The 17,746-nt window shown below is 39.0% G+C and overlaps 3 protein-coding genes and 1 long non-coding RNA gene across 7 annotated transcripts in view; 3 read left to right on the top strand and 1 right to left on the bottom strand.

Moving 5' to 3' along the window:
- cltca (clathrin, heavy chain a (Hc)) overlaps positions 1–1,138 on the bottom strand; it is a 28,193-nt gene extending 27,055 nt beyond the window's left edge. For all 4 annotated transcript variants that reach the window (XM_016674306.1, XM_007557958.2, XM_016674307.1 and 1 more), the window contains exon 1: positions 848–1,138. In XM_016674306.1, the coding sequence (XP_016529792.1) occupies positions 848–889 (42 nt within the window). In that variant the 5' untranslated portion in view covers positions 890–1,138. The remainder of the gene's footprint in view (positions 1–847) is intronic.
- On the top strand, positions 1,083–6,570 carry LOC107836865 (uncharacterized). Its single transcript, XR_001662838.1, has 3 exons — positions 1,083–1,152; positions 3,349–3,357; positions 6,558–6,570. It is a non-coding gene; the product is annotated as an uncharacterized LOC107836865 (long non-coding RNA).
- A 150-nt stretch (positions 6,571–6,720) lies between these two features.
- Positions 6,721–14,368, top strand: nherf4b (NHERF family PDZ scaffold protein 4b). Its single transcript, XM_007557957.2, has 11 exons — positions 6,721–6,799; positions 10,087–10,102; positions 10,413–10,477; positions 10,576–10,787; positions 10,861–11,065; positions 11,161–11,297; positions 11,376–11,580; positions 11,664–11,860; positions 13,174–13,368; positions 13,458–13,673; positions 13,775–14,368. The coding sequence occupies exons 1-11, from the start codon at positions 6,784–6,786 to the stop codon at positions 13,805–13,807; spliced, it is 1,497 nt and encodes a 498-aa protein (XP_007558019.1). The 5' UTR covers positions 6,721–6,783; the 3' UTR covers positions 13,808–14,368.
- An 815-nt stretch (positions 14,369–15,183) lies between these two features.
- Positions 15,184–16,948, top strand: atp5l (ATP synthase, H+ transporting, mitochondrial F0 complex, subunit g). The gene is made up of 3 exons (XM_007557956.2): positions 15,184–15,358; positions 15,726–15,877; positions 16,633–16,948. The coding sequence occupies exons 1-3, from the start codon at positions 15,307–15,309 to the stop codon at positions 16,729–16,731; spliced, it is 303 nt and encodes a 100-aa protein (XP_007558018.1). The 5' UTR covers positions 15,184–15,306; the 3' UTR covers positions 16,732–16,948.
- The last annotated feature ends 798 nt before the right edge of the window (positions 16,949–17,746 follow it).

Genomic DNA, 17,746 nt, shown 5'->3' with positions numbered 1-17,746 from the left:
TTACGACAACTTGCTATAATCAGGTGATGGTAAAGGTGTGGCCTTTTAAAACAGGAGATATGAGTAACCTCACAAGAAACTTCAGAACCACAAAGAAATGTAGCTACTTTTTACTTTGAGTAAACCCGACATGGTAGTTTGTTTCACTGATTTTTTTTAAGCGGTTTGACTCAAAAGGCTCGGTGGGTCCACCGGCCTCAGCCAACATGGACAATACACCTGACTTGAATAGTCCGATACCACATGACCCATTCTACAACTGGCCATGATAATATGCTTCTGAACCACGACTCTTTCGAATAAAATTACTCGAGTAAAAATGAGTTCACTTTACCTTCCCCGCCTTCACCGTGTTTAACACAAGCAAACGTGCAGCTAATTATGTTAATTAAGATCATAAAATAATTATGCAACACCTAGGTCTATAACACTGGAAAAGATTTATGATTGACAGCTAAAAATTACATCTGTGTGTACTCTAACCATTGCTGCCATCCAATAATGCCGTCAAGGACGTATAAGTTGTCGAAAAAAAACTTGAGAAAAGTTTGAAACTGTCACAATTAAATTTTTTTAAGAGTTATGCCATTATATCAGAGACTCTTGGTTGAATTAAGAGCAAGTGCGTCTATTCGGTGTGTTAGCAAGCTTGCTAGATGCTAGTTCAGATAAACGTCATCCACCCTGTCAAGCTAGTTAGCATAGCTCTCGAAAGCTACCTTAGCCTGCTAGCAATCTCAAACTTCAGTTCAGAAAGTCTCTGAAACCACAGTTTATCACGTTATAGGGGATAAAGACAGACAAACTTCGCTAAACAAGTATGCCATTCATTAGTTTCTCCACGTACCTGTAGATGCTCCTGAAAGCGAATAGGAAGGATCTGAGCCATGGCGGTTCCCCTGTCACCCTCCTCCGATTTCTTCTAATGCTAACAAACTAAGGCTGCTGCTTCTCACAGGTCCTAGCCGGACAGCCAGGGAGGCTCTACTCTAAAACCCACTTCTCAAATGATTGAAAACCTTCCGCAGAGTGTGTTGCCGGTGTGAGGATACTTTTCATTCGTCCCGTCAGCTTTCGGTTGAGGTGTTTCCCCGGCTAATTACCGACTGCCACTACACCGACTCCCTGGACCTGCAATGGCGATGGAGGTTGGTCAGCAGAGAAAACATCCCGGAAATGAAAGTGCAGTCGACGAGGCGGATGAATACCGTGTCACACTTCTTTAAAAAGTGCATTATGCTCTAACTAAATAATATTTTAAATTGTATTTTTACTTATCCACAGTAAACATCGTTGTGTTAAAATCTAAAAGCAGAAAAGTTGGACTTTATTGCTTTAGTATGCGATTATAGACGCAAAAGTGGAACTATTTTTTTCTATTCGCCCTTTGATTTTTGCCACATCATTCGTCTTTGTAAATTAACGTCATTACTACGCGGTGTGTAGGATTATAGCCAATCAAATCAGTCAAACCCAAACAAGACGTGCAACTTTTTTGAACCAGGTGTTAGGCATTTTCTTTTCTACGCAGATGCATTTTGGGCTTAAAAACAACAAAGTGGTTCACTTTAAAGAAATGCTTAATGTGCAAAATATTATCTCACACTGTCCAATTATTAAATATAGATCCATGTGCAAGTGCAGAAAATTACCTTTGGTCTACATAGATGGATGTCACCTTCACTAAAAATGTTTTGCTACTGCTTTAAATGTTTGAACACAAACATGCTATATCTGTAAGGTGGAGTGAGACTTGGTAGTACTCGTTTCCCTTTTTTACATCCACAATTTTTCTTGGCAGAGGATGTGACATTGTTACACAATGTATAACTGACTGCTGAGATCCATTCGTAGAGATCTTATTTTGATGACCCAGCAGTCGTGACTTCTGAAAAAGTAGAGTTTGCAGGAAAGTGAGTACATGGTATTTGTCATCTGTGTGTGGTTGACAACTACATTTGTGGTATTTCAGCACTGGCATCAACAGAGGTCAGAAAGGTCAGCAAGCATTTTAGAGCAAAAATCAACAAAAAACATACTCTGCAGATTTTATGATAAGAACTTAATAAAGTATCTTATGTATCTCAGTATCTCAGTTCTGCAATTCGACAAAAATGCTTACTTTTCCTCGTGGGACACGCTCTCTACAGGTAAGAGCAGAAGGCCCTTTCATATGATGTCCAGACCACCTGAACTGAATCCGAATCTTTTCGGTGTGAAACAGCAGTGGTTCTACTTTGAGCTCCTCCCAGATAACAGACCTTTCTAAAAAATCTTATTTTTAAAGCTGAATCGAGTCACTCTGTGGAAGAAGATAATTTCAGTAGTTTTCATCCAGAATCTTGTATGTATTTGGAACCCCAAATTTACCAAACCAGACAAGCTTCATGTCAAGACCACGAGCACAGCAAACAGTGCAGTTGACAAGCTTGCAGAGTCCATCACAAAATATTTCGGCTTGCATAGTAGTAAGCATTCTCCACATCTAGAAAGTACAAGGAAAACAACAACAAAACTCATCAGGGTAAAGAGCTGCTCTACTTTCTATGCCAAGTTGAAACATACTCTCCAAGCCCCCTACTTAAAAAGAGGACTGCAACTTTGATCTGCCACTCCATACACTAGGTGGTGTTCCAATTCTTCATTTGATGTCAAAGAGACTTATCAGCCATGACAACACTGGCAATAATACCTGAAATTAAAGATGACTTATTAGTGGACGAAAAAATATCTACATCATCTAAATATATGTCCTCTGATCTTTTTGCATCTTCTAGCCAAGGGACTGAAATCCTGAAATAAAAACGTTAGTCATGACTCATCTTTCCCCCCTGTACCCAAGCCTTGTATTGTAATTCACCTTATCATCACCTGTGCATAAGCTTTTTATTCAACCCGTTAAATGAGTGTGATTCAGATGCAGCGTCCAGTGAAGGCTGCCCCAAATGGCCCATTCATGCTGCTGTTGCCATGGATTCACAGGCCAAGGAAACTGGCAGACACAGACACTCACAGAGAACCAATGTGTGTCACCTTCGGTCTCTCTACGAGAAAGCTGCACTAGCTTCCTTTGGCAGGTTTTAATTTCAAGTTTAATAAAAACGAGAGGTGCAGTTGAAGTTTTATAGTCTCTGTCCTTAAGGTCAATGTGTAGCCAGGCTTAGATCTGATAGATGGGCAGCAAATCCTGTGAATTATATCCAGTAGTAACTATACAGACTTTTGGCTGCCACAGTACTCCACTGTGCTTTGGCCAGGATTAAAGCACAGATGGGAGCTCTGCATCTTCCTTTGGCTGAGAGGATACCACCAAGGATGACTGAGTGGGACTGCCAAGAATGAAAAAAGCCCTAATGGGTCCTCTGTTCTCTGTTTTATCCCCTTACTCTCTCTTTTTCACATCCATTTCTTCCCTGTTAAGAAGGTTCAGATTAAGCAAAAAGGCCAACCTTTTTTTCCAGTTCTTTTTTGTCTGTCATCTTACAGATTCAAGTTAATTGGGGAAGATCTATCATCTCTTCCATTGTGCAAATGTTAGAAACATATTGCAATACTGTATAGAGTTGCCACAAGTCACTCTACACTTCTTTATATTGTATTTTTCATTGAGCCGGACTTACTGGTAGTATTTTAAAATTGTTGTGATTAGTTCTCTTGGCTTTTGGACTGGATTTGGAAGGTTGGCTGCTTTTCCACTGACCATAATTAGAGGAATGTTGATTATTTAGTCATTAAAGTTGTCTGTAAATCTACACATTCACCCAGATACTTTTTCACTTTTGTCATTTTTGTTAAGTACACACTAGCCTACATGCTGTCATTGCCAGGTACAATGACCTAGCTAAGTGAAAAAGCATGCTCCAGTGTTGTGAGGGGGGAGTGTGTTGGGGAGCATGGCCCTCTTTTGTTCCTGGGAGCTTATGCCATGTTGAAGCATAGGTGGTTCCTGGCTTGAGGCCTGTGGCTATTGGGCATGTTAAAAGTTGGCTGTGAGCTGGCACGGTGAGGTTACTGGTCTGTAGACCTCCCCGGGCCTGGCCGATCATGTAGGATGGCACGGTGACTTTCCTTCCTTGATCTCTCTGAGTACTGGCTGTTGTGGACTGCCAGAGACGGTTATGGGGGATTTAGTACCCAGTGTTTCTCTCTGTGCCTCACAGGCCTGGGGGTGTGCTTTGCTGCCCACTTGCCTCTATGTCATATGGCTACTCTGTAGGGTGGTAGTCTGGTGTCTGTCTACCTGGGGTTGCTGCTGACTACTTTGATTCCAGATACAGTCGTGATTAAGAATAAAGTCAACTAAGCATTAGAAGACATTCTTTGGATATCTTAGTGCAAAACTGCACTGCCACATGTGGGCAATAAGCTTCTCCATATGATTTGCCATGGCTGGACAAATAAACAAAACTTGCTCTAGCTTAGTGTTGACACTCAACAGAGACAGTATCTGTATGCACATTGAGTCAGAGACTTTTAGACTACCGTCTCGTGACAAGATGGGTAGTAAAGGACTCACTTTTGTCCAATAAAACCTCAAGGACAGACTGAAATTCTGCAGAGTTCAAGGATGAGCAGCAGAAGACTGATCTCTGATAAATCCTCCCTTTTACTGTAGATTACACTTTGATTCTTGCATTCTACCAACACTGAAGCACCTGCCTGCAATGCACGTCTGGGGTGCCCAGAAACAATACCATGAAGAAGTACTGGGACCAAAATGTCCTCAAATATCAGTTTTTCAATTCACGTGGTTATAATGTGTATTTTGAAGCATGATGGAACGCTGTGTCACCAGGGAAAAGCGCAAAGGCGATGTCTCAAGAAAAAACACAGGGTCATCTCTTTAAAAGCAGATGGAGACAGAAGCCAAGAAATAACTCACACCAATAAGACAAGAATGGATGGGGTTACAAATAAAAGTCTTTAAATCTTATGTAACATTTTTATTATTCTTCTGTATAGAAAAATGGTAACATCAAAATGATCAAGTCTAAAACACTCAACACTTTTGTCATTGCCAAAACATATTGATGATAGCCAAATGTTCAACTCAATCTTTTTGAACTTCCGGTATATTGTACCATTCCTCTTCAGTCATATGCAGCCCAATATAGCTTAACCTTTGAATCCTGGTTGAAGGGAAGTTACTAATTGACTATGTGTATGTGGCCCTGTTCAACTCTGAAGCATACAGAAGTACAGTTTGACAGAGGGGATTAATGTCAGAGTTGAGAAGGTCCAATATAAACATGGAATTTTGATGTAAAATCTGAAACTAGTCAATCTTAAACTACCGAGGAACAGAAACAGGCTCGAAAATCATTAGCATGTGGCTACAGCTGCATATTCAGGCTAAATGAATATTTTATGTGTTAGCAGCTTGCCTTTAATAAACATACACTTTAGCCAAGAAATAGAAAACATAGTTTAATCAACTTCAAATATATTCAAGTAATTTATACAGAGAGAAACGCAATCGTGTCACCGATGACCAGACTTAGTTTGGAGTTTGGTGCCATCTTGTGGCGGGATGAATTAATCAACCTTAAATGAAGAATTTTCAACAAAAATACTAACTTCTAATTCTACAGTATAAAGTACACTTCCCAATTTAAATTAGACCATATCATTGTCTGTACTGTGCTGTTGACCATCAAAGACCCATCTCTGTGAACTTGTAACTTTTATTACTATTTTTAAAGACAATGATTTTTATATAAAATGCTCTGCCATGTGAAATAATTTGGTCAAGTTTTACAAAAGTGTTATAGTCACAAATGATGTTTTTCATTTAAAAAAACAAACAAACAAACAAACTTTACTGTATCAATATTCAATTCAAATAAATTCAGTTTAAGTTAATTTTTATGCATCTTCATAAACTCTTGAACAAAAAAATTAGGAATTTAGGGTTTTAAAGATATTTTTACAGCTTATATTTATACATTCATTAACATTTGGCTTAGTATCCCTTTGCAAGCTACAGAGAAAACACGTTTTCTTTACTTTTCTTTTGTAGCCATTCACGTTTTCTTTCGCTGTGGCTTCTGTTGGTTACATGTTTGATTGTCTGATCAGCAAAAGAATGAATCCACTAGGAAACAACTCGTGCTCAGTGAAATGAGGAGGCTGCTTGTGCCAGCTGTAACCCTCTTTCACAAAGAATGTGTTTTCTTTGACCTCAAAATGTTCCAGGGAAAGTTTGATGTTTCTGGGCCAAGTTTTGTCCCACTTACGCTGATAATAAACCAACATATTGTTTATTGTTTTCTTTCTGTGTCAGGATCTTTTTTCACGCTTCAACGGTTCTAGGCTTACGTTGCGTTTTATCCTTCTCCCGTCTCGACGCAAAAATTAGATTCGAGACAGTTTAGATCATTTCCTGTACATATCTTGACGCAAAACTGGAAGCAGATACTACAATCCACTTTTTTTGTAATTTAATCCTAGACTAAATTGAACAGTTCCGGGCCTATTCAAGGCCTCAGATGTTTGCTAGAGAACGTTTGTGAAAAATCAACATCATGAAGGCAGCAGACAGGCCCTGACCCTGACAGCCACTCTGGGTTGTAATTCTGTAACTGCGGCAGAACAATGATCTGTAACTTTCCCTGAAGCGTCCGGTGCGTTTTGTCTACAGAACAATGTGACACTGACATGTGTGCTCAAAACGTCCCAGTCTGATTAAACAGTAACCCTCAGAGGGAGGAGTCTCTGCACATACAACCACAAAGGTCCGTCTCTCGGTGAGGGTTTGCTGACCTGACGTGACAGAAGCACAGCATGAGCTCAGGTGAAGGTAAGGCGTGAGTTTATTTGGTTTTCTTACATGCTTGTCTTGTGGCTTTACTGTATCAATAATTCCATTCATGTCTATCCGGTTTGTTAATTTTTTTTTTTTCATACCCCCCTTTATGTTCACCAGGCAGCGTTCTTTTTGCTCGTTTTCCCACTATTCTGATTGTGCTGCACAGGAATAATGCCTTGAAAAAGAACATAGTTTCACTTGATTGACTGATTACATTCACAGTTGCCGAAAAAATATTTTTACATGTTGCTAATAGGACTTTTTTTTTGTTTTTTTTGTTGTTTTTTTGTTGTTGTTTTTTAAGTGATACCTATTTAAAGCACAAACTCCCCAGCTGTGCACATTATTAGCTATCATTGTATTTGGGCTTCCCCCTTACATAAGGATTGAAAAGGAGGTTTATGAGAGGAAAAGCAAACAGTGACCCATTAGCTGTCCAGAGGTGCCTGAGGGGAGTGACACTGATCTGCTGAAAGAGCCAAACATTGTTTAGCATTCAAAACTCTTAGCTCTGTAATGAAGGCAGAAATTTTGTTTCAACACCATGTTGGACTGATAGATAAGGCCACAGTGACAGCTCAGTGTGACACTGCTGGCATTTTCATATCATCTCCTTTCATCTGGAAGACAAATACAAATGTCCGCAGCACCTCGCAACAGTATTTGAACCAACTGTTACCAATTTTGTCACAATGCAAGAACAAGCTTTAATGCTCTTTACGGGAATTTTTATGTGACAAACAAAACAACCGAAAAACATGGTGGATTACCTAAGATTAATATACAGTACTTCTAGTCTGGATACCCCTAAATTGAATCTCAGGCAATCAACTGTCTTAAAAAGTCAATTAATTAGTGAATGTGAGTAGTTTCATCTCAGTGTAAATTCCAGTTATTCTATGAAAGCCTCAAAAGGATCAAGGAGCAACTGTAAAATGTCAAAAGAGCAACCCAAGTCTGGATGACACAGCATACACGTTCTGTATGTTCTGTTCAGAAACGATTTTCAAATATTTTGGCCAACATGCAAAACTTTGTGTGTGGTGGGAAAATAACGCCGTACATTCCCTGAACATATCGTCCTCATCACAAAACAAACAGCTTGGTCCAGAACGCTGCTGCTCGCGTTCTCATTAAAATTGGGCAGATAAAGAGCATCATTCCTTTCAAAATCCTGGCTCCCTGTAGCTCAGAGGATAGATTTTAAAATACTGTTGTTAGTTTATACATAGCTGAATGGTTTAGCACCACTATACAGCAAATATGTTCTGTTGTTGTATCAACCCTCCAGACCACTCAGGTCTTCTGGGTCTGGTCTGCTCTGCATCCCTTGAACCAGAACCAAATGTGGAGAAGCAGCTTCTATGCAGCACAAATCTGGAATAAACTTCCAGAAAACTGCATAACAGCAGAAATACAGAATTCCTTTAAATCAAGGCACCCACCTTTTGAACCATAATAATTTGAACATTGACTAACATATTTGATGTGTACAATTCTGATGATGGTACTTGTCAAAATGTAAAGTTTATTTGGTTGCATGTTGTTTTTATGACTTTTTATTCTTGTGTTTTATGATCTAAAGTACTTTGAACTGTCTCGTTACTGAAGTGTGATAACCAATTAAACTTGACTGACTAACTAGCTGATACAGCCTTATTCCAAATTATATTAAATGAATCTTTTCATTAAGATTCTTCACACAAGTACTCCATTGTGTGACAATGTGGAGCAAAGTTTTTGAAGTTTTTTGCAAATTTATTAAAAAGAGAAAACTAATATTAGGCTGAAGAAATGCACCACTCCTGGTGAAAAAACGTCCAATCAGATCCAGGAGGAGGGTTTTAGCGCTGTCAATCAATGTTGCTCAATGTGTTAATGGTGGAGAAGCAACTTACCGTTCCAGGAAAACGGTCATCATCGATGGCCATGCTACCTAGCCTTAGCATTCATAACAACATATGTTGTGTTGAACCAGCTGTAACGCTGCATGGAGCTAGGGGAGACAGTGAGCACTGAAGTGATTAGCAGCGCTAAGACCTTCCCCCTGGCTCTGATTGGTTGTTTCTGACTGAGTGGTGTATTCTGCAATTAATAATGGGAGCACTGAGAGAAGGCAGAGAAGCTTGATTTTTCACAGATTATCTGACTTACTCTCATGAAATGATGATAATTTTAATAAGTATATATATATAAAAAAGCATCTTTTATAAGTTATATACTGCAGCTTTAATCTAATTGATAATCTGCAGGAAGACTTTGAAATCGATGCTCACAGATGGTCTCTGTGTAATCTGACTGAACTTGAGCTGTTTTGCAAAGACTGGGGGGGAGGGGTTGAAAATAGAGCTATGCAGGGACATATCCAGAAAGACTTCCAACTGTAACTGGGTGGAATTTTTTCTTTTTTTTCTTTTTTTTTTACAAACTCAGACGGCTGCTGCTGCAAATGCATTTTGCACTTTTCATATTTTAATTTGCATAAAAAGAAAAAAACAACAACATAAAAATCTTGTATCAATTTCCACTGATTTTAATATTATGCAGTGTCATGTTGGTGTGTCATAGAAAATCCAGATAGCATTCGTAGAAGCTTATGGTTCCACAGTGAAATGACCTTGCTCAGTGCACATTGCCTCAGATGTTGTTAAGCAGAAAACGCCCTGTATGAGCCAGTGCTGACACCTGCCTGAATGAATTAGTTCTGGTGGTGTTTAACCCCACCACCTGGAGAGCATAGCTCCAGTCTAAATCCAGATATTTCCTGGTATATTTTAGGACATTGCTACTCCAACAGAGTATATAATTTGCAATCTCTCCAGGTGTTTAGAAGGGACAAAGACCAAAGATTACGAAATAAAGTCAATCCCAGTTTTATGGAGTTACACTTGTTAGTCAAAGTCACCATGTATGTTGGTGAAAGCTTAGATATGACCAGTCGTGTAAGAATGAGGCTTTGCTATTAGGTAGATATAACCAGAGCCTTATGGTCCAACAGTTACATCAGCATTATCATATCATGGTTGATACGTAATGAGTGTGTGTGTGCGTGTGTATGCGTGTGTGTGTGTGTGTGTGTGTGTGTGTGTGTGTATGTAGCATTGCAAACTGTTATATTTTGAAAGTGCTGGTTAAAAATTTAAAAGGTAAACTGTATTATGTAAATCCCCTTATCTTTTCATCAGGAGATGTGCTGATAAGGAGTTTTATAATGTGAGTTTCATGCAGCCAAAGTCATTCATCTCATGTGTTCTTTGATTTTCATGGTGTGCTGGAAGTCGTCATGTTGACAGAGTAAGTCACCTTTCTTGTTTGTTCCATTTGTTATAATATATTCTGAACACTAATTTACTGCCCAGCTCTTATTTAAGATTTATTGGGTTATTATTAATTGAAAGGGAAATGACTTAGTTAGGCAATTTGACTAGTTCTTTTCACAGAATGTAACAACCAGAAAAAGGATTGAACAGAAAGAAGACTTTTTGCATCCTATTACAATATCTGCAAGCAGAGTATTACTTGGTTTAGCATGAACATTTCAGGGTTGCCGTAAACTGGAAGACTTTGACATTTCATCTACATTTCATTCATTCTTGTCCTAAAGAAAATTTACATTTGATCCAAAAGAGGGAATTGATAACCCTGCCATGATCATCACAGACTGCACAGGTATGAAGGTTTTTTTTTTTTTTTTCAAACTGCTGTAAAGCATACCATAAAGAAGACTTGTCCTTTTAAACTGAACATTCTTTCCTCTTTTAAATCAGACTCTGTGTGGATTCCCAGGCCACGCATGTGTGTTCTTAAAAGAGAAGACGGGGAGAGCTATGGCTTCAACTTGCGGGTGGAAAGAGATCGTAATGGACACGTGATTAGAAACGTGGTGCAAGGGGGCATCGCAGCACGCAGTGGCCTTCGAGATGGAGACAGACTACTAGAGGTCAACAACTGCTACGTTGATGATGTTCCCCACGCTGAGGTAAGACCACGTTCTCCTGAGGACACTCACTCTTTACTTGAGGCAAATCGTACTTTATATCTTGATCTACTAGGTTGCTAGGAAGATTAAGCTTAGTGGACAGCTGTTATGCATGTTGGTGCTGGACGGCGAGGAGTATGAGCAGGCTGTGGCAGGAGGTCAGGACCTCAGATTGTTGTCAAGGACCCTCAACGAAGAACCCTGCAAGCCACCCAGACTCTGCCACATCACCAAGGAGCCTGGCTCAGGTTTAGGTATCAACTTTACTGCCTTGGAAGGTAAGTCATCTCCTGGCAATCACCACCAGTCCAATGTTCAAGATCAGATAGCTGTCATGTTGAGGTTGGCTGATTTGCCTGTGTCTGTAACGAAGGAGAGAAAGGTTGCTTCTCAGTGAACCTGGTGAAAGGTGGCGCGGCTGAAAAGGCCGGAGTCCGCAAGGGAGATCACCTGGTGTGGATGAACGGAGTAATGGTGTCCCACCTTACACACTCTGCCCTCAGTCGAATGGTTTGTGCTATGTGAGATGATGTTTAAATACTGTATAGTAGTATAATTTCAAAATTGATCATTTCCGTTTTGTCATAGATGAAAAAATGCGGAAATAGCATCACAGTCCTGGTGATAGACAGTGAGAGTGAGAAGATCTACATGCAGAGGAAGATGCCCATTTTGCCCGCCATGGCTGTGCCCAACAAACTGCCCTTCGGAGCCAGAAAGCTCCGCCTAATCTCTGGGCCAGAAGGATATGGATTTCTTCTCCGGCTGGAGAAGACACCATCGGGAAACACTTGTGAGAGGAAGAAAATGGTGCAAGCTCAAATTTAAGGGAACCTTGCTTGCCTTTCTGAGGTTTAGGTTTGTTTTATTCAACAGATCATGTTCTGCGTGAGGTGGACAGCGGCAGTCCAGCAGAGAGGGCAGGTGTGCAGGATGGAGAGATCCTGCTGGAGGTCAATGGAGAGTCAGTGGATTCGCTCAGACACGATGAGATTGTGGAAAGAGTGAGACTAAGTGGAAAGCAGGTCTTCATCACCACAATCAGCCAGTCTGGGTTAGGATTTTACAACCAGGTGAGAATCCCTTATCTCATTCTCGACAGGGTCTAGAAGTCTTGGGTAATCCCTAAATTACAGAGCCAGACCTTCTTGTAATTTCTCGAACTGACCTAAAGGAATAGTGCAACGGGCTTGTGGAAAGCTTTATGGATTTTGACTGGATATTTAAAATGTTACCTGCTGTTTAAGAATAGATCATAAGAAGGCCATTTAACATTTGTAACAAACTGCCAACAACAAAGTGCCTGAAGATCCATTTATATTCTAGACCTGCTTGACCTTGTTAGGTGGCTGCTGCCTCTCCAGTAGCCAGGATCTACCTTGAAAAGATCACTAGTTGAAATACATGTTGGGTTACTAATTTTATGGTTGAATGATTCAACCATAATCATTCAACCATATTATCAAACAATTAAAGCTCAAAACTGTCATAAAATGGGTTGATGGTGGTCAGGATGGATGAGGCAGGACCCAGGTAGAAGTGCAAAATGATTATTTTAATGGTGATCTCGAAGGGTACAAAAAGTCCAGGCAGCACAGGTGAGCAATAAGGCAAGGAACTGAAACACTGGTAGCAACTGGAGCAGAACTAGACTACAAGGACAGAGACACGACATATGACAAACCATAACAAGGATCCGACAGGGAGCAGGGGACACAGCTGGGAACAATCAAGGGCAAAACACACAGCCACGGGGACTAAATTAACCCTAAAAAAAACAACACAGAAACCTACATCCTCACACAAACAGCCAACTGACCAATCCACCAACAAACAAGTAACTAACAAATGAGGAAAATGGACTATAAACTAACCAACGTAGCACTATCCTTCTTTACTATGCATGCTTGTTTATTTTTGGCAGGAGGAATACAATTTTGAGATTAACCAACCAAATAAAAATGACTGACCAACCATCAGAATAACAGAGCAACCAACCAACAGCCCAGTATATCAACCAACCAGCTAACCAACCATCCAAACAATTAATACACTTTTTAAATAGGCTGTACAGAAAACTTGTAAAAAGTTGCCAAACCCCAAACAGAAACTTTGTGAAACTGACAATAGTTACTCAGATACTGAATAACTATTACTTTGCAGAAGAGTGTTTCCCAGAACCCTTGTATGTAGAAATGGGGTCCAACCAACCCCACACACGTAAAACTTGTATCATTTGCCTCAGTCCTCGCACGCACAAGGGTTAAATTAAAATGAGACAATTGGCAAATTAAGGGATTGGCACAGAGTTCAACAACAGATTTCCCAGCACCGTAACTTATGATCACACCACATTTACTTCCCATTCTTCGTTTTCTTCCTACAGCTGGGCTTGTCTCCTCTTCTGTTCTGTGACAGCGAAACAGCTGAGAAAAAAATGGAGGAAATAAATGTTGAGCTATCTCCAAAGGGAAACAACGGCTCGAGCGGTTCTAGACTCTGCACTGTCGAAAAAGATCCTCTTGGATTCGGCTTTCGTCTGGACTCTCTCCCACAGAGACGTGGGACTTTCATCAGTGAGGTGGGAACCAGCACTTTTGTACCTCTCAAGCACTTGGGCTCACAAGCGCAGACGAGTTTTGTAAGATTGACAATTCCCTTCTGCTGTAGGTGGGTTCTGGAGGTTCTGGACATAGAGCAGGACTGGCTGTGGGAGATGTTGTGTTGGAAGTTAATGGCAAAAATGTAGAAGAGAAATGTCTGGCTGATGTGATTGCTCTGGTGAAAAATGGAGGGAGCCGTATTTCTTTATTAGTTATGGACCGAACAAGCTATGACAAACAGAAAGAGAAAGAGAGACCAGCGTCTAATGTCACCGACAGCGAGGTAAGGGGATCATAAATCCTACAATGATCAATTCACAGTCATTATTGAGCACTACACTTACTATGCACTATTGTTTTATCATTTCTTATTTATTTTGGCAGGAGGAAGACGATTTTGAGATTTCATTTTTGTGAGCATGAACAATTTTGGAGACTTTCCCCAGCACCATACATCTGTTTAAAGACTTTATAAAGAGAGCTGAAGATGACAAAAACTTTTGGTGTTGTCATGGCAAAGGGACATCTATCGCACCCCACGGATTCAACGCAAATCCAAACAAAACTGACAAGATAATCTCAACATGAATCAGTTTTAACAACATGGTATTTGTGATGGCACGAGAATGCCATTGTGTTCAGTATTATAGGTTAAGGAGAGTTTTGGCCTGATAAATTACCTCAATTTCATATAGCACAAGAATTGCTTCGCAGCAACCATCTGAGGAAACAAACACTTCACACGTTGGACAACAATTTATTAAAAGCGATTACAAAAGTAGTCAATATTTGAAATAACTCTGGGAAAGTTATATACCAGTATTTTCTGAGATTGTAGCAAAAAAGGTGGTGGTGAGCACTGTAGTGTTTTTTTTTACTCTGTTATTAAATGCATATGTCGTCAGCTTAGCTTGTGATATGTAACTGATATTGCAGATGCTGTTGTGTAAAATTACAATAAACAATTATATTCCTTCACCAAAGGTTCAACTATTTCAAAAACTATTATATTATTCTGATATTACATGTGTGTGTGTGTGTGTGTGTGTATATATATATTTTTTTTTTCACCACGTTTAACTACTTCCACCTTTTCAAAGTCATCATTTAACTTTGGATCTGGTAAAATAATCTCTTGCCCGACTTCAGCGGTTGAAATCTGTAATCTTATCTCATCTTATCTCAGCTGAAGTTAAAAGTGCTAGTGTGTAATTTTTTTAATTTATTGTGAGCATAGAATCGAGAAGGTCAGAGATCTTTTCCAGCATTAGAAACTGATTTGGTGTTAACTTTTCATCACAGAGACTGTAACAGGGGTCAGTACCAGTTTTACAGGACCGATGTAGGCCCCTGATTAGAGATGCTCACATGTACGCAATTTACTTTAAAAGTTATTGGTGTGCTGTTATTTTTGTGTATCATTTTCATCCTTTTTTTTGTTTGTTTGTTTAAAACTTTTTTGTGCAAATTAAACCATGATTTAGTTTTGTGTGTGTGTATTGTTGAATTAGGTACTCCATTTAAATAGATTCAGAACATACATATTTCTCGACTTGTGCAAAATGTTCAAGAATCACAAGGACAATTTTTTGTTTGTTTGTTTGTTTTTCACGTTGTGAATAATAGTGGAGACGTCATCAAAAGTAAATAAACATTTCAACAAGTCTTAAAAAAATTCAACTGAGCAATGAAACGTGTTACTACAGGTTTTTTTTTAAACAAGCCACCAATACTGGAAATGGAAAGAGGCCAAACACTGTAGGAACATTTTACGTCCAGAAGATGGCAGCAATGAGAGGTAAACGGTTTCTCTACAGGTGGCAGCGTGGTCAGCTGGAGTCTGGCGTTTCAACTGGAGGTGACATTCAGTGGCCTAGCCGAAACAGGGGATACTTAACGTCTACAAACGCCCCAACATGTCACAGATTGTGCAGAAACTGGTTGCTAAAGTACCTATTCTTGTTGATGGTGAGTTATTTTTGTTTCTGCAATTTAAATTTATTATAGGACGGATATAAGTTGTTAAATCTTCCTTAACAAGCCTTCAACGGATCAACGAGGGTGATGCTATGTTGACCTAGCCTTCAGATGAATGAAGTGGATGTCAGATTAAGTGTTTCTGTCTTATAATACAGTTATTGGATACTAATTTATCATTGCCCTTGTTGTTTTAACCCGTTAAATTGTGGTTTATCTGCATAATAACTCCAGTTGTTTCCTTTTATTGAACAGAAGACAGTAAGCTGAACCGTTAATGTTGCCTAGCAACGCCGTGATTCAAACTACATCACGGTTAGAGGCCTGAGCTGACCGGGACGTATGTCTCTCCCTACAGCCGCTGTCACCTTTTCCAAACCTCATCTAGAAACCTTCTGGTATTATGCTCGGGTTGAACTGGTACCCCCGACCCCTCTCGAGCTCCCCAGAGCCGTTTTGGGAGCTGCAGGCCTGCTCAACATTTTCCGCCTCAATCGGATCACTGTCGGGGTGCGTAAGAACCATGGCAACAAACCTATTTAGGTGTCTTTATCGAGGCCGTAGCAAAATCTGCATGGGACGTCCATGTCGAAGCAGTTTCTTTTAAAGGAACGATACAACAGCTTTATTTTAGAATTTGATTAATCAAATGACATCTTCTTTATCTACTTTTTCTGTTGTTTTTTGTTTTTTGTTTGTTTTTTTTTGCGCTGTTGCTCTTTAGTTTCTGTACATTCTTTACATTAATATTTTTAAGCCCAGCCAGTTCGACACAGAAAAAATACCCACAGCTGAAATCAGTTCATCCAGCTGAAGTCCCAGAATATGTTAATTAATGAAAATGTTAATGTCCTGAATTGGCACATGGGTCTGCAGTGGCTGGATTTTAGGACTTCATGCATTGTATTAAGAAAGAGAGCTATCTGACGGTCAATAACACTGAGATAATGGAGAGTGCACTGTTTCCAGAAGTTATTGTGCATTAAAGATAGAAAACAACATGTAGCTGGTTCTTTACAATGTTTTTTTTTTTGTTTTTTTTTACTGTCATTTCTAACTTTTACATTTTCCAAAAATATAAAAGTTAAATTGTGGTTACTTTTTGGAAAAAGTGAAAATATTCAAGTGGAGTATCTCTGTATTTTCTTCCCCCCCAGTCATTTCATCCTAAATAACACAACAAAACACCTACTAGCCATAATCATGTATAGTCGAACCTTAACTGCATGGCTGCCTTGTTTATAAATACAACTTTTGTGTTTCAGGAAGTTATGAGGAATGGAGTGGTGGCCACTGAAATTATGCTGTGGTTCTTCATCGGAGAGTGCTTTGGCAAACGCGGTCTGATTGGCTACAAAGTCTGATATTTTTGGACTGACCTTTATTTTTATTTTCACCCTTTTGAGCGTTCTATGCTCAACTTACTGTTCTAAGAACTAATAATCTGTTATCTACTGTTTGTTTCAAACTTGTTGCCTCTTGTGTTTATGGACATGCTTTAACGTAATTTGCTCACCAATTTACCTGTTGTTCTACTATAAAATCTTTGTTCCAAAATTAAAGAATATAAGAGTAAAAGTATGTTTATTTTATTTTATTTTTTTCCCTTTTGAGCGTTCTATGCTCAACTTACTGTTTTAGGAACTAATAAATTGTTATCTATTGTTGCCTCTTGTGTTTATGGACATGCTTTAATGTAATCTGCTCACCAATTTACCTGTTCTACTATAAAATCTTTGTTCCAAAATTAAAGAATATAAGAGTAATAACAGTTTAATTGATTTACAATTGGGATAATTCATAAAATTCTGTGTCAGATGTAAATATTGTTATGGATGCATTTATCATACAAGTTACTTTTGAAAATATAGTTATATGGAATAAAGATATAGCTTAGTCCCAAACTGGGCCATGAAACTGGACAATGATCACAGAAACATCAAATCTAAAGTATTATCTTTTTAACTCTTGATATTAAATTTAAGTATTTATAAAACCTGATAGATTATTTTTATTAGATCCTCATAAGGCTCAACAGTTAATAGTTTATTTTACTTTTACAGTGACTAGAGCCTTTACTTTGTTCTTTTTGCACATAACTAAGCAGTATAGAGAAACTTCCAAAACTTTGAAATCTGATGCTATGATTGGATCCGTTACCGACTAAGCTTTACTTAATAAAAATATTTTAGTGCGCTTTCTTCTTCCGAGCAGCAGGGGGCGTTCGAAGTATTGCCAGACTTCAAGGGTCAGTCTTTAAAAGCGATTCAGTTTTAAGATCTTCTCCGAATGCTAATAAAGTAATACAACTCAGATTAGATGGTCAGATTAGAAAATTGGATTGGTCAGATTAGAAAAATTGGACAAAAAAAAAAAAAT

This window comes from Poecilia formosa, unplaced genomic scaffold, assembly GCF_000485575.1.
Source record: "Poecilia formosa unplaced genomic scaffold, Poecilia_formosa-5.1.2 Scaffold93, whole genome shotgun sequence".
Classification (NCBI taxonomy): Eukaryota; Metazoa; Chordata; class Actinopteri; order Cyprinodontiformes; family Poeciliidae; genus Poecilia; species Poecilia formosa.
The sequence above is the reverse complement of the archived record's forward strand: the minus strand, read 5'-3'. Positions and strand labels throughout refer to the sequence as shown.

What these genes read in the sequence shown, in the direction of transcription:
- nherf4b (XM_007557957.2), top strand. An exon ending in GACACCATCGGGAAACACTT is followed by an intron (nt 11,581 to 11,663) that starts GTGAGAGGAAGA and finishes TTTATTCAACAG; the next exon opens with ATCATGTTCTGCGTGAGGTG. An exon ending in GGTTAGGATTTTACAACCAG is followed by an intron (nt 11,861 to 13,173) that starts GTGAGAATCCCT and finishes TTCTTCCTACAG; the next exon opens with CTGGGCTTGTCTCCTCTTCT.
- atp5l (XM_007557956.2), top strand. Translation starts at nt 15,307, where the DNA reads ATGTCACAGATTGTGCAGAAACTGGTTGCTAAAGTACCTATTCTTGTT. An exon ending in AGTACCTATTCTTGTTGATG is followed by an intron (nt 15,359 to 15,725) that starts GTGAGTTATTTT and finishes CTCTCCCTACAG; the next exon opens with CCGCTGTCACCTTTTCCAAA. An exon ending in TCAATCGGATCACTGTCGGG is followed by an intron (nt 15,878 to 16,632) that starts GTGCGTAAGAAC and finishes TTTGTGTTTCAG; the next exon opens with GAAGTTATGAGGAATGGAGT.